The following is a 16,446-nucleotide window of genomic DNA, read 5'->3' on the forward strand; positions in this document are numbered from 1 at the left end:
ACTGATCCAAAGGCGAGTCTTCGTTGTCGGACTTTCATTGGTTGAAGGTAAAACCCACGTGGGCTATAATACACCATGAAAGTATAGTCACCAAATCGCCGATCTGTTACAGTGAGGTTGCCCAGCAGAGATCTTGTCCCAGTCTCATCTCCTCCTCCTCCTGTGTGAATCTCCTATCTCCCCAATATGCCAAGCGTAAATCAGCTCAGTGAAGAGAAGGCACAGCTTCTAAATGACATCGCCAACACACTGCGTGTTCATAGTATACGATCAACTAACATAGCGGGTTCTGGGTAAGTGCATACGTACATGTAGAGCTGCCTCCTGCCATGCAGAAGCACATGGTTATATGCCACTTTTGTTGCCCAGTTATTATCCATTGTTACAGAGACCGTGCAGGAAACGTACTTGTGCTCATGTAGAGTATAGTAATTTGTCCGGCAGTTTTATTTCAAACGTGTTCTACGTAACATATGGAGACTGGTTTTGAAATTAACGGTTCATGTATATGTGCATTATAGATGGCGCTCTTTCATTCGAAGTGACTGGCGGGATACTAGATTTGCTCTCAACCCGAATAATAATTTTGTAGTCTACCGGTAACCTAATTTAGAACATAGCCTTTTATACAAGTGATACGAAAGATTCAGCAATCATCATTCTGGAATACATTCACTGCGTACAATAAAAGGCAAAAATTATTTTAATATCGTATACGGATATAGACTTACACAGGGGCGTAGGAAGCGGGTGGGGGGTGGGGGCAAGCGGGCCACTCCCCCCCCCCCATCCCCAAGATATGCTGGCCCCCCTTTTGAAAGTTGGGGGGTGGGGGTGGGGGAGCGGGCAGCTATCTTTTGGACCCCACTTTTCAGGTTGCGGAAATTATATATACCTGTAACAGAAACGGGCCCCTTCGCTGAAGAAAACCTCACACTATTGCAAATATGTGTTCTCGGTAAACTGAACATGGTAAACTGCAATTTTCCCAGTGCACATTACTATTAATAGAGGGCCTACATGTTTTTTCCGCCCTTGGGCCTACATATTTATAGGTTTGAGTTCACAGAATGCAATTTTTCTCATGCGTTTTGGACGGTTCAAAATTATCTTTAAAATAAATCCAACCACCTGGACATTTTTCATGGAGTTTGACATATAGTTCATTTTATTGTTGTCCTTTCTTTTTATGAGAGTTACTTAGCATAGGCGGTTTTTGAAGTACAGATGTTCATGCCCATATGTACTGAAATAATGGTCTTTTTTTGATAACAATATTTCTACATGGGTTTTGTATTTTCTGCATCCATCCAACCAGAGCAGTGACTGTTCACACAGAAAAGGTGACCTATGCCCTGTTTTTCAATCTACCTCAGAGATTAGACTGTTCACATTTGGTCAAACAAGTCCACAGGCACTCCTCTCACTTTAGTGAAACACAGTTCAACATGTAATAAGTTATACGAAAATTCAGCTAAAGACTGAAATCCACAGCTGGGCAGATTCAAAGCAAATCACAAAAAGCTTTCAATCTTTGATTTATTTGGTGTTTTATGCTGTAATAAAGAATATTTCAGTTATGACAGCGGCCAGCATTATGGTTTCCAATTATGGAACCATATCTTTTGTCTAAATAAATCAGTTGTTACGTTTTCAAAATCTCAAACAGTTCAGCGATAATAGTCCGTATGGTGTCTACATTGGGCCAAGCCTTTCTGTGATAAGCTGTGTTTCAGAATCAGCCCAAAAGTTGTCCAGCCTTTTGTTCTATTTGGTGGTTTAATGTATGTAAAGATGAGGGTTTGCAGAGAAATCGGATTGCAATGATACTGATAGATATTCCGCTGACAAGGTAGTGAAGAAATTCCCTATAGAATTTCATCTACTTCTACAAATAAGACATGTTATTAAAATGTAGATCTATTAACAGCCAAAGAGAAAAGCGCTTGTGCTTTGCTAGTAATGGCGGTAATGTGTTCCTGACCCTGCATGACAAGCGTTTAGACCAGAATAGTGATGTCTCAGACTGTTTTTCCTTAACGGAGCTTCTTTGAATGATGTTCATGGAGATGCACTTGATATGGCATGCCTACATAGTGTTGGTAATGGTGTAGAGCTCTGTATCTAAGTACATGCTGACAGCTCTGGAAAATGAGTCTTAGAATGCCTTACAGATGCATCAAAACTTCTCGGAGAGGTGAACATGGTGTTAGGAGTCCTTGGCCCTCTTCTCAGGTGTTCATTTGTGGAGAGTTCTATATGTTCTTCTATATGGTAACCATATAAGGTACCTCCATAGTGAACTGTGTGCCCTATATCTTAGCTTGGTGAAGCAAAGTGTTCTTTACAATGAATCCTGGGTACCCAGGAGTGTACTATTTAGGTTGGTCTAACTGTTTGCACAGCAGTAAATCTGTCAGTTTAATGAGTTATCCTGTCCTAAAGTAGGACAACTTGCTGAAGAACTGTTGTACAGTTATGGCAGTATGCAGGGGCATGTTACTGTTTACCTTTGATTTACCATCGTTGCACAGGTGTACATTCCAGCATTTTCACTATAGTGGGTGACAGTAAACGTTTTAAGTCTAAAATTTATTCAAGACCTATTGTCATCAATATGGTGTTCGTGGGAAAGTTAAAATAGAAAAAAGAATATATTTGTGAATATAAATCCAAATGAAGTCAAATATCAATATAGATATACATCAGGACTGGCGAGCGCTCGTTTTGCGATGTACTGACTATTGAATTTGAATTTGATTGTTCATATGATACATATGTGTATGCAGGAGGTCGGTAGATGGGGTGTGTGTGTGTGTGTGTGTATATATATATATATGTATATGTAAACTTGGGTCTGAGCACAGCAGGAATATGGGTCTTTATTGATATTTCCCTACTCCTTATACTTTATAGCATGGGCGCTTATTTGGCTCTGAGCCTGGATGAATAGTGTTTTGACACTATTCAAAACCTACGCCTCACTGACCTAGGTCATTAACTGTTAGTTGTCATTTCCCAAGCATTCGCATCCAAAAATGCTGCATATATATGGTTTTCACTTTAGCATAGATATAAAGCGCAACAATATAAGCAGGATATTTTCGTTCATGCTTTTTGATTTAAGTGAAGTGATGCAGAAGTTCTCGTGTATTAAAATAAAGTAAATATTAAGGGTGTTATCTCAATGTTCAGCATGTATTGAACTATGGCACTCACGCACCTATTAAATATCCTACAGACAAGCTCTTTGGTAGTCTTGCTACCAAATCTGTATGTTACTAATGGCTAACATTTGGTTGTGAAGGTTTTGCCTAACACGTTGAGTTCATTAATTATTTGATTCGTGTCTTGTATATATATATATATAGTGTATATATATATATATATATATAGTGTATGTGTGTAAGATTGCTCTCTTGACGGAAAGCTCAGCGTACAGGATACAGTAAGCTACATCGCAAATTTTCTGTATGGATAACAACTTCTGATTTATTTCTTGCAACATTTTGATGTACATTAATTCTAACATGGGTATCAGTAGCAGGTTAGAAGTTAAGGGTCAAATGGCATTTTCAACATTTAAAGGTAAAAAATTATATATGCCTCTCAAAAAATGCATAAAAACTCACTATTTTATCGTGGCCTTTTGTATCTAGAGATGTGTAAATTCTACCAAATGCACTACACACACAAATGAAAGGAGCTGGGAAACTTAAGCTTTCATGGTAGCTAGACTTGCTTAAACTTGTCCATATGTAAACCATTAAAAGTAGTGAAGGCTGTCTAATGTTCTGTGTATTGTCAGTCGGGTTATAGCCATAGAAGTTTGTTAAACTAAATAGTGCATCAAAAGTAAGTTCCCCCCAAAAATGTGTTCGGCATTTTTCATAGTATTTGCCCAATCGTCGTGAAATATTGCACACAGTATTTCTGTAATCAAGTCAACACACTGTAGCAAGGATTACTGTGTAGATAAAGATGAGCTTCAATGATCATTATGATCAGTGATCATGATCATTGTCGAATTTTGAAAATTTTAGATTGTCGTAAAAGATGGCAATGGATTTCTTTTTATGGACGATAATGCTCTTCCACATTGTGCCAGTGATAAATGTCTGAACATGAAGGCATTGAGCACACGTAATGGCTCACCAATTCTCCGGATCTCAATCTCATTGAACATTTGTGGGACCAGTTGAAACAATTGGTGCATCATGTTACGATGGTGTCAGATCTTGAGGACATCTGTTTCAGAGGTGGTTATTCGTCCCTTAAAATCCGATCAGACCCTTCATTAACACAATGTGAGCTCACTGTTCAGTGTGATACAGAAGCATGGTGGTTACATCAGATGTTAACATTATCTGGTGGTACAGAATTTATCTTCAATCTCCTCGTGAAATCATCAAAAGTCCAACTGATAATGCGTTTGCGCATGCTCATTGGAGGTCATCTGTATCTACATGGTAATCTTCACAATGATTGGGCAAATATCTTGGTACATGTCAAAAACATTTTTGTTTTTTTGTTTTTTTTCTGGGAACTTTTGATGCACTGTTTAAAAAGATACCATTTTAATGGGCCGCTCTGGATCGGCATTGTTAGTATATTTTTCCTTTGAGCCAGCTGTTTATAAACTATACTACAGTTTGGAGTTAAGTTTGCAGGGATCTTGTTACTGGGATATACAACACAGTTTGTGCAATGTAATTTCAAGTTGCTTCCGCTAAATGTTCTTGGAGTGGTGGGTGTGGGGCTTCTTATGGCAGTGTTGAGGTGCTGGTCTTTGAATCACCAGGACGCCCAAAAGAAGTATTTCAAACCAGCCCTTGGACAGGGAATCTCCCTAGCCCCCATCACCCATGGTCCTCTTGGCCTTGGTTATGGTGGCAAACTACGGTTGACAATACTTTTAATACTGTTCAGTTTCCATAATCCATATACCTGACTGACATAATTATTTTGGTGAAATATTCTTGATTTGTTAAACCCTGAATCCATTAACTTGTATTAGTGTGCATTTGCTCACTTTACAAAAGTATATCTTGTTAAATGCCATTTACCTGTCCTAACAAATTCTGTGGAGACAGCAGTTTTGTTTGAAGTTTTACAACCTCTTTGTGTTTAAATTTGTTTGAACAGACATCCAACAACATGTTGTTCTGCTGCCGAGATGATGTCCGTCCTGTTCTTTCACACCATGAAATACAAAGTAGAGAAGCCAAGAGATCCGTCCAGCGACAGATTTGTTCTCTCCAAGGTAGGTCTGTGGATAGTCAAATTTTATAATGAAGGATTTCAACCAATTTGTGAAGGTGATACATGTTTTCTGCTTGTACATGAAGTCCAAAAGCACAGAGTGCTGTAATTGCAACAATTGTTCATTGGTCACTGGTAATCACCCATTTAATATGAAGCATTGTGGAACTGTCCTACTGTAATTCAACTTTTTTGCATGTTTGCAAAATGTTTATTCAGGCATACTCTGAGGGTATTGTTCTGTGTAGACTGATAAAATTATATTACATTTTTCTTGTGAAATCCTGAAATTGGCAAACACCTCTTTAGTTTTGTCTACAAAATCAAATTAAAAATGTGCATAAATTGCACAGATGGAGCTGTGGGTTGCTGGTGTAAATGGTGTCATTGTTAGGGCATTCTTGCGAGGCAGCGCTGTACATGTTTACAATGGGAATGGCCAGCTTCAAAGACATATATGTTTAACTGAAATGTACATTTGTGAAATACATGTACCACAGAAACAATTAAAAATTTATTGAACAAAGCTAACAATTACATTTTGGAGTGTGTATGGTGGTGTGCAGCAAAGCCTGTTGGATGTGTTTAAAGTCAGCATGTTAAGACGGACAGGTTGCTGACACAGTTCTGTAGACTATTAATTAGTCCCTGACAGCTCAATAGGGTGAATGTTCAAATCCAGACTTAGACAGGGAATTTGTAGATCCCGCTGTCTGTGTGACATTGGAGATAACAAGTGAGTCCATGGCTCCTAACATTTTATTGAAGACCACACTCTTGTATAGCAAGCAAACAAGTCAAATCTTATCCGGCCTGAGCTAATAGCAGCGCCTTTTCTGACTGGCCCACTATGAATATTGAAATATTTTTTAAGGAATAAAACTCCAGTGAAATATTTCCAGTTGTTGTGTAATGAAATCAAGTGTTTCATAGTGCTGCGATTTGGCTGCGCATGAACTCGTGAAGTGGCACTAAGCCATAATCATTCATTCATTCCTGCCTGCCTTTGCAATGCAGGGTCATGCAGCCCCCATTTTGTATGCTGCTTGGGCAGAGGCTGGACTGTTCCCTGTCGGGGATTTAGATAAGCTGCGCAAAACAGGTTGTGACTTGGAGGGACATCCAACACCAGTAAGTCTGAATTACAACCAGGTATATTGACCTTTCTGGAAGGACTGTATGCTCTGTGAATTCTCGACCTTTGGCTTTAAGACTTTTAACAAATATCTAAACTGCAGATTAATAATATTAATTTAAATGTCCAATCCCCTAGACCAAATTATGTTTTTGTCAGTGTCACTGATCTGACTTTCTTAGGTCAGTGTTCATATTTTTCTTCTGCTTTAATAAGGATAATTGAGCTACATTCTCATACATCTAATCCCTCAGAAGGAATGCCAATGTGGTCATTGAAAATAACCATTGATCAACTTCCCATAAGCCCATATTAATATTTTTGTCCATGTAGCTTCATGCAAGGTATTCAGTATAAAGTATCCAATCTTTGTTATTGACAATTGACATATTGTGATAATCAAGGTGTAGAGAGGTTTTGGTGTTGGCAGGAGCATTTAACTGAAAGGAAAGGCAAGGTTTTCTGATTTTTGTTGTAGCGTTTAGACTTTGTGGATGTGGCTACAGGATCTCTTGGACAGGGATTGAGCTGTGCTGCTGGAATGGCCTACACCGGCAAATACTTCGACAAGGCCAGGTATGATGCCGCTATTATTGGAACCTATTATTTTGAACAATTCCTCTTTGCGTGATGTTGATTCATAGCCAGTATAGTGCTGCAAAACAGAGCCAGAAAAGACAACTGAATAATTTTCCTGTGTATGTGCAAAATAGCATTCTGTTTTCTGCTTGTTGTTAGTTTGAAGTAAGCCAAATTGCTGTCTTTTATTAAATAAAACTAAATTGCTGTGGCTACATAACGGTGAGATTTATAATGATAGTGTGCTTATGTTATTAAACAGAGGTAGTACATATACTACAGTCATAAATGTGTGAAATCAGTTGGCACCAAAAGCGTTTATCTTGAAAAGTCATTCCAGTAAACCATCCTTAGAGATGGAGCTAGAGAGGGTTAATCTGAAAATATTTTTTCTCTGTAAACAGGTATTTTATTTACCACTAGTGATCTTTGGTTAATTATTAGTATGGAAATGTTTTGAAGCTATCGCGTGTATTGCCTGTTGGGAGACGGGGAGACGGCAGAAGGATCAGTTTGGGAAGCTCTGGCATTCTGCAGCTACTACAAGCTGGACAACATTGTGGCTGTCTTCGACATCAACCGACTGGGACAGAGTGACCCCACGAGTGTACAGCATGACATGGACTGCTATAAAATCAGACTGGAAGCTTTAGGGTAAGCAGAGGGTTCAAAGGGCTTTAAACCTTAAATTATGGAAACTGAAACCAACTTTAAATCAAGTGTTGAAATGCATGAAAAAGCAGAGTGTTTTTCTAATTGGGCCTGGTAAAGCCTAGAAATTGAGAACCAGCGTGGCACACAAACTATCATCTGATCTACTGTATACAGACTACAGAACCAACCTGAGCTGCTGCTGATATTACAAGGACATGATCCTGGAGGAATTAGTTTTCAATATTGAAACGGATTGATGCACTTGTGTGTTTATGTGGAAAATTTACTTTACATACTTGTATAGCTGTAGTATATTTATTCTATGAAGTAGCCCGCAAAATGTGTATTTTGGCCTTGGAGTAACGCCTGTAAACTTGATGCGAGTCCTACCATTTGTTGAATAACGAAAAACACATGGGAAAAGTGTGGTGTTGAACTTTTAAGTTTATGAAAATACTGGTGACCCAAAAAAATAAAAAATGTTCAGCTGAACACAGCCAGTTCAAAAGTTTCAGAAAGTTCAGTTGTGCTTTGTAATGCCCATGGAGTTGCATACCTCGACATGTCTGAGTCTTCTCACCAAATTCACCATCAAATAGCACTGCAATCCCATGTAGTATGGTCTGTATTCACATTTGTGAACTGTCTTGTTCTCTCTTGTAGCTGGAATGTTGTAGTTGTAGATGGTCATGATGTTAGTGCGTTAGCTAAAGCTTTGGAGGACACAAAGTCTATATCTGGCAAACCTTGTGCGGTGCTGGGGAAGACCTTCAAAGGCAGGGGTGTGCCAGGTAAGACCTTACCAGTGTCTTGGTATTCTGCCATTAAACCCCAAAAAGGTGGGAGTAAAATTTTCATAGATAAACAGATTGAAGTTGCACAGAAACACTGAGATTAAGGAACTTGTGCAGATAATAGTGTACATGTATTTCATATTTCCCAGTGTTGTACCTGCATCTTAATGCATTATGTGTAAACTGTTGAGGCATCTTTTTGTAGGTGTGGAGGACCAGATGAATTTCCATGGCAAACCGTTAGGAGAAAAGGGTGAAGTGGCCATTGCAGAACTGAAAAAGTTGATAAAAAACCCAGGGCCTTACAAAATCACTCCTCCAGCTCCAACAGATGATGCCAAAGAAGTGAAGAATTCGAAAATAACCCTGTCGGAACCTCCAAATTACCAAATGGGTGATGTGGTAAGTACTGAGCAAGAGTGTTTGGAAATTTGGGATTTATTTAACCACAATTACAGCACCCATGACATTAAACATACTTGGTGAGTGCAGTTAGCTCATCTACATAGTTGTTTTCCAATATTCAACAATAGGTGCATGTCCTTCATTTGGAGGAAGTGTAGTTCCAGCAGTGCTGTGTTAATTTAGTGATGGTCAGATACAAAGTTGATGCTCCATGCTAATTATTCATTCTTTTTTAGCCATAATACTGGCAGTCTGTAGCTTTGAGAATGTTTCCTAGATAAACTGCATTATGATTTGAAATTTTGTATACAATTATTTTTCAGCTACCCATAAGAAATTCTTACGGAACAGCATTGGTGAAGATTGCCAAGAACAGTGATCAAATAGTTGCTCTGGATGGGGACATGAAGAATTCGACATTTTCACAGAAACTTGCAGTAAGTGACCACTTTTTTTCTACTTGGTGTTAAAATATGCCATTTTTATCCAGGAAAAGTTGTATTGATTCAAACATGTCAAATTTTTTTAACAGGATGTGTATCCAAATAGGTTTGTGGAGTGCTTCATTGCTGAACAGAACATGGTGGGTGTAGCTGTTGGTTGTGGTACAAGAGGGCGCACTATTCCATTTGCCAGCACATTTGCATGTTTCTTAACCAGAGCCTTTGACCAAATCCGCATGGCTGCCATCTCTCAAGCTAATATCAAGTTCTGTGGGTCCCACTGTGGTGTCTCCATCGGTAAGACATTACATGTTAGACTAAAATTGAGATTTATTTGTAACCTAAAGTGTTTTCTGTAATTGCCATATGCATTTCCAGGTAACAACTGGTTAATGATTGTGCCACTTCGGCGATTTTGCGGCCATATCTTAGTGATCGATGTAGAGTGTAAAGACAGTGAAGCAAGAATTGCTTAAAAGATGTATGGTAAATCGTTTTCAGCTGTACACATGGGGATTCTTGATCTAAATAGTCGCTGTGTAGTATGAGCTGAGTGATTGGCCTGTCACTTTTGTTAAACTACTCGAACAAACCAGGTAAATTTAGCTGAAATGCTTTGTTGACAGGTGAGGATGGTCCGTCGCAAATGGCTCTAGAAGACATTGCAATGTTCAGGTCTATTCCGGGATCTACGGTATTTTACCCCAGCGACTCTGTGGCGATCGAGCGAGCAGTGGAGTTGGCGGCAAATACTACTGGAATCTGCTTCATCAGGGCAACTCGACCGGTTACTCCGATCATCTACAAAAATGACGAGGTGTTTCAAGTGGGCCAAGCAAAAGTAAGATCTCGGAAGACTCAACACTGAACTGACTTGTTGCATTGAAAGTTTGCAAACCTCGCCTGACTTTACTATTTCAAAGTTTTCATTTATTTACAAGGGTTAGCCTGATAATGAAGCTCAAGAATGTAATTCCACAAAGGAGAGGGCAAGTGTATATAGGAAACCTTTTTCAGTTTTAAAAATGCACGTTCTGGCATACAGAAACATATTAAAAATAATGAATGACTTTTATGGCCAGGTGAAACATAGATTAAACTGTTGTCTAGGTTGTACGACAGAGCCCAGATGATAAGGTCACTGTGATTGGGGCCGGCATCACGCTGTCCGAGGCTATGAAGGCGGCGGACAAGCTGGCAGCATCGGGTGTGAAAATCACAGTTGTTGATCCATTCACAATTAAACCACTAGACGTAGACACCATCAAAGAAGCTGCTAAGAAGACTGGCGGGAGAATTGTTGTGGTGGAGGACCACTACCCGGAAGGTAAGTAGAACAGAATTGAAGGAGGTAATAACAGTATTGGCGCACATCTATTTTTCGTGATTATCAACTATTTAGCTCGACGGACTGACGGAACATAGCTGATTGCTAATGTGGGACCTTTCCCTCGCAATGGAGGCTTGGGTGCAATCTAAATTGGTCATTGTTCTATTTCTCTTCATGAATAACGTGTCCCCTTTATGTTAAAGAGATAATCTGGCCTGGCAAAAAGTTTCTTGACCAGATTCCAGTGTTTAACATTAGACTTCTAAGCTTGCTAAAATTGACCCATTGAAAGGATGAATGCAAGTCAACATCTTGAAGGAAGTGGGCCGCCGTCGCAGAAGTGAAGTATTCTTGAGTAGGGTGTAAAACACCATTCGAATGAAAGAAGTGGACCAAAAACTCTTGCTACCGAGGTGTGAAGTTAAAGAAATGGACCTTGGAGAACTTGTGCAAATGTTCTTACCGAACAAAGTAACTCTCACGTACCTTTCGCATGGAGTATAAAACTTAGTTGAGCGCAGTTGTTTCTGTTTTTATTCATTTTGTGTGTATTTTTGAACATAAGCGTTTTTTAATTCTCAAGGTGGAATTGGTGAGGCTGTTTCAATGGCTCTGGGTTGCTGCCGGGACATAGTTATACGTCACCTAGCCGTTAGAGATGTACCACGAAGCGGAAAACCGGTGGAGCTGTTGGAGCTGTTTGGGATCAATGATGATGCAATTGTTAAGGCAGTGAACCAAATTCTGAAGGAATAAATCCGACATAACTCCCTATTTCACATTCCATACAGTTTTGTGACCATATATTAGTGCTACAATTTCGAGGGTGTTATTTTTTTAAAACATTTTTGTGCCTTAATGGTATCTTTTTATTGGTTTCTGTGCTCATGAAAGGAATCCACTCTTTGTTGTTGTACTCAATGAATTTCTTGTGGGGTTTAACATTAATAAATCGGTAAACAACAGAATCAATCATTTGTTATTTATGACAGTATTACTGGATATACTACGTGAAGATAAGTACAGTACCATATAATTAAAGACTTGCAGCACAGAGTAAAACCAGAGCATCGGCGACAGTGTCATAGCTGGCAAATGGTCACTAGTAACCGATGAAAAATGGCCTCTTGTCAGTTTACCTCTGTCAAGGTTTTATTCCAACTGTTCATGTAAATGCATAAATAGTAGCAATTTACACGCCCCTAAGCGCAATGGCTCGAGCAGAATTAGGTAAAAAAAAAAAATGCAGTGATGTTTCCAACTTATTAGACGTCCATGGTCTAGAATTACTCAAAATGCTGTGTTGTCATCACATTAAAACAGCGCAAAGGGACCAGGCCTCGGGGATGCCTGGTCCACCAGCAGAACCCTGGTTTATGCAGGAGTACAATATAATTAAAGACGGACAGCATGGAGTAAAACCAGAGCAGTGACGACAGTGTGATAGCTGGCAGATGGTCACACATAACCAGTGAAAAAAAGGTATCTTGCCAGTTTACTTCAGTCAGGGTTTTGTTCTAACTGTTCATGTAAATACAAAATTCGTTCTTTAGAGGACACCTTATGCTATATACTTCCGTTGCTTCGGAAGGATTCTTGTCCAGTATGAGCATAAACACTGATCAAAGTCTACAATCGGGTAGAAGATGGGCGGACCTGTGGCGTTGAAAATGACTTAATGAGTTTTCTTTTCGCCAGAAGTTACCAAAAAACAAAATGAGCACAAAAACTTGCATGTCATTACTTACTTCATACCACGCACAACACGATGCAAGAGATTATGTTGACTCGTCCAATTCAACAAGCGGAATGTAAGTCTGTAAGCCTCGTTCAGGCGATGGGATTTGTGAAATTCTGCTATCGCATGAAATGGGACATGCTCTATTTTCATTCTCGACAACCCGCGTTCGATGGGCCGACTGGAAAATTGCACCGTGTGAACACGGCTTTGGAAATACATCTCATGACATGCCTTCTTGTAAGTAACAAAATGTTGGTTTCCATTTCCATTTTGGGATTCATAAGCGATGTAAACAGGACACCATGCGATTCCACAAGAATGCTTCAGTGAGTACAAGCAAAGTCAGAAATATTCGGTTCTACGGCAGTGGTACCCAAGCTGTACAAGCGTCTACCTTGTAATATAACATAATCAGCCTCGTCTGTGCATGTTTAAAGTTTAAATGGGTTAAGTGAGTGAAATTTATAAAGATGGTCGCATACCTATTCAAATTTTAGAATCTTTTTAACACTATAAATAGTACACACGAGTCTTGTATTTACTGAAAGGCAATAATTTTGAACCCTTAGTAAATACAGAAAATATGATTCGATTAGCGAATGTGGATGTTTTTGGCAATGCACGTCTGGGACGATACTTCACTGGCCGCGGCAAGGACATGCCAAAAGACCTGGTTAATTACACCTAAACACTTCTCGTCATAGGGCTGAAATATTAAGTACGACGTAAAATCTCAAGCATACATATACATGTATACATGCATATTTTTCAATGCTACATTCTTTTAATGGATGCATGTTGAGATTGTGTAATTCAGTCGCTATATATAGGACAAACTTGGAGTGCGCAGTCTAACGTTCATTGGGAACCACCTGTCTACCACCAATATAGTCGGCCCTGCATGACGACACCTTCGCTCCGATATTGTTTCGAAGTCGCTAGCTATACAGTATAGTTACACAATAGCGTGTACATAACGTTTGGAAGTTCATTTGTGATTTTCATAAAAGTCGCTGTTCAACCTTGGATAACCTGGCTTTCTCATCCTAGCTCCCAACCTAATTTATCTTGCCAAATTTTTCGCAGATATATGCCTTTTTCTATTCGAGTGATATAAACTGCCCTTTCTTTGATTCTATCCCTTTCTATGAACCCGTTGTATATTGCAATAATCTTTTAAGTCGCTACATCTGATAAAAACAGTATTACACTCTTAAAGAACGCACAGGCCTACTGTTCCTCTGCTCTGTGTCAAAAATGATTTACACTTTAGAGATTGATGTAGTTTTATAATGTACAATGTAGGTCTAATCCTAATACACAAATTTAGGTGGATGTACATTTTTGCCACACTATTGTGTACCAGTCGTTCGTACACTAGTCACAAAGAGCGTGCTTTCTGATCTGTTGGAATAGCAGTTTGATGGGGTTTTTTTTAACCTGAAAGACAGTAACCCGCACCTGCAATTCCCATCGGCGGATTTAAGTCTGGGATTGTAACCTGCTATTTTACAGTTGGTTCAGGAATGTGTTGTTCAAAACTGTATCAAAGTTAAACCAGGCTTTAATACCAGTATCATCCCAATGCAAAGGAAATGGCATTTTTGTCTCGACCAGAGTGACGGTGCTTTGCGTGATCATGCGTAGAGTGACAGTGCTTGGCGTGATCATGCGTAGAGTGACAGTGCTTGGCGTGATCGCGCGTACAATGACAGGGCTAGGCGTGATCGCGCGTATAGTGACAGTGCTTGGCGTGATCGCGCGTAGAGCGACAGGGCTTGGCGTGATCATGCGTAAAGTGACAGTGCTTGGCGTGATCATGCGCAGAATGACAGTGCTTGGCATGATCATGCGCAGAATGACAGTGCTTGGCGTGATCATGCGCAGAGTGGCAGTGCTTGGCGTGATCGCGCATAGAGTGACAGTGCGTGGCGTGATCGCGCGTAGAGTGACAGTGCGTGGCGTGTTCGTACGTAGAGTGACAGTGCGTGGGGTGATGGTACGTGGAGGGACAGTACGTGTAATTTAGAACTTGAAATTCAACAAATTGTCCATCACTTGTCAAAATTGCCCAATATGTGGTCATCTGTGACTCAATTGCCCATCACTTCCAATATCTGGTCATCTGATACTGGTTACACTGCTTATGTATCCAATTATATTTCTGTCAGTGTGATAGGCTGTGGTTCTTGCTTTTTCAATGTCCAGGAGATTACATATTTCCTTGAAAGCAGTTTGACACTCTGTCAGAATGGAGATTCTCTGGTGTGTCATATCTTATGACTGAATTATTAACGAGAATTCAAGCACCTGTCTTTGCCTTTTGGTTTCGAAGGGGTCACGTTTTTCATCACTTAGTAAAGGCGTTTTGGGCGACCAGGATGTAGATTTTACCTTTGACAGTGGTAAGGGACCAACTATGTCGATGTGAACTCTTTCGTTTGGACGGTCCTCACGCATTGACGCTAAGATGGACTCAATGTTCACTGAATGTTAATAGAGCCAATGTTTTACGTCTAGTAACACAGTAGTATGGTTCTCCAGACTGTTCCTTACGCTATCATTCTGAGCAAAACTCCTCCAATTACTGCATATCACTTGCGTTGGTATCTAATACAAGCACACTGGTGCTACCCCCGAAGTCCGGATATGCCAACATGGGTAGTTTCATCAGACACTATACTTTGGCTGGTAAAATGCTGTTTACTGACAAAGGGTCCACTGATAGACTGCCCCTTTGCGGGTGAGACTATACAGAGTTTCTGTAATCTATGCAAAGCTCGGTAAAAACTATTGTAGCACGTGGTGAGTCCCGGAAAACTTCTGTGGTTCGTAATGTTCGTTGGGACTTGCCAATCAAGTACTTCTGCAGCCTTTTCTGGATCAGCCTTTATATCGTTGTAGCTCACAACGTGCCTCAGAAAACTTACACGATTCTGAAGAAGTTAGTCGTAGGTTTCTTAGGAAACACAGAACGAAGTCTGTCCAAATGTTGGTCAATGTTGGATTCAAATACCATAAAGTCATCTGAATAGATGAGGCAATATTTCCAGTTAACGTCATCCAGCGCTATATTCTTTAATGGCACAAACGATCCCGGTACATTGGTCACGCCAAATGGTATAGCTTGCCATTCACTGTCCTCAAAACGTCACAAATGCGGTTTTATGGCGGTCGGATGACTTCATGCTGGTTGCCTGTAACCGCTAGCCCAATCGAGACAAACCACGTGGAACACTCAGTGCCTCGAGTGTGTCGTCTATTTGTGGAATCGGTTGAGCATTTCTCACGGTATGCCGATTCTTAGAGTCCCATCGTGCATCTGTCCTAGTACTACTGGAGTACCTCACAAGCTAGTTGAGGGTTTGATAAGATCGAGCTTTAAGAGTTCAGTTCATCAGTTATTTATCCAGTGGTTCTCTTTTGTGTGGAGGTACACGCCGGGATGGTCGTTGAATCGATTGTGCAGTGCCGATTGAGTGTTCATCAGGTGATGTTGTCGTACTGATCTTGTGGAAATGCCGGTGCATCTGTATATTCAGAAATAAGCCCAATCAGTCGATCTTTGTGTGTCTCTGATATATTTATCTCAGAAATTTGAGCTTTTCAAGAATACTGTTCATTGTCTGAACATCGCTGTTAGGTTTGTTTACAACACATGACACATTCAGATTAACAGTGTTTATAGACTCCAGTGGATAAAACTTGTCCAATCACCTGTCCTGGTTTCACGCTTTCAGCATTTGAAAAGCTTGCAATTCTGGTATCTGCAAAAAGGTTTTTTTTTTTTTTATAGAATAAACCTGGCGGGTGAAACAACATCGTCCGTCTCGGACACACTTGTTTTGAGTTAAAGTCAAAACACTAACCCGCTCAAGCTACTTGATAGTCACCCAAAATATGAAAATCAGACTTTCGTAACATTTCTTTGAAAAATTAAAAAAAAATTTACATATATACAGTATGGCAGTGTTCACGAAGAATAATATTACCCTGTCACATACATAGGAATATCAACAGTCGGGTTACACACTACCAAGGTAACTGGGCATGACTATACGAGCCCCAGAACAATGTAAAAAATGCGAACGTCATCCAGGACT

The 16,446-nt window shown here is 39.9% G+C and overlaps 1 protein-coding gene across 1 annotated transcript; it reads left to right on the forward strand.

The window, feature by feature from the left end:
• Window positions 1–11,570, forward strand: LOC135470255 (transketolase-like). The gene is made up of 12 exons (XM_064749078.1): window positions 1–293; window positions 5,146–5,263; window positions 6,280–6,393; window positions 6,876–6,973; window positions 7,439–7,630; window positions 8,294–8,421; window positions 8,630–8,826; window positions 9,153–9,266; window positions 9,362–9,569; window positions 9,899–10,113; window positions 10,383–10,599; window positions 11,186–11,570. The coding sequence occupies exons 1-12, from the start codon at window positions 187–189 to the stop codon at window positions 11,356–11,358; spliced, it is 1,881 nt and encodes a 626-aa protein (XP_064605148.1). The 5' UTR covers window positions 1–186; the 3' UTR covers window positions 11,359–11,570.
• Window positions 11,571–16,446: the final 4,876 nt, after the last annotated feature.

This window comes from Liolophura sinensis, chromosome 7, assembly GCF_032854445.1.
Source record: "Liolophura sinensis isolate JHLJ2023 chromosome 7, CUHK_Ljap_v2, whole genome shotgun sequence".
In the NCBI taxonomy this organism is placed as follows: Eukaryota; Metazoa; Mollusca; class Polyplacophora; order Chitonida; family Chitonidae; genus Liolophura; species Liolophura sinensis.

Coding starts and splice junctions, on each gene's coding strand:
- LOC135470255 (XM_064749078.1), top strand. CDS start 187: ATGCCAAGCGTAAATCAGCTCAGTGAAGAGAAGGCACAGCTTCTAAAT. Junction 6,974..7,438: donor AAATACTTCGACAAGGCCAG/GTATGATGCCGC, acceptor AATGTTTTGAAG/CTATCGCGTGTATTGCCTGT. Junction 9,267..9,361: donor CATTTTCACAGAAACTTGCA/GTAAGTGACCAC, acceptor TTTTTTTAACAG/GATGTGTATCCAAATAGGTT.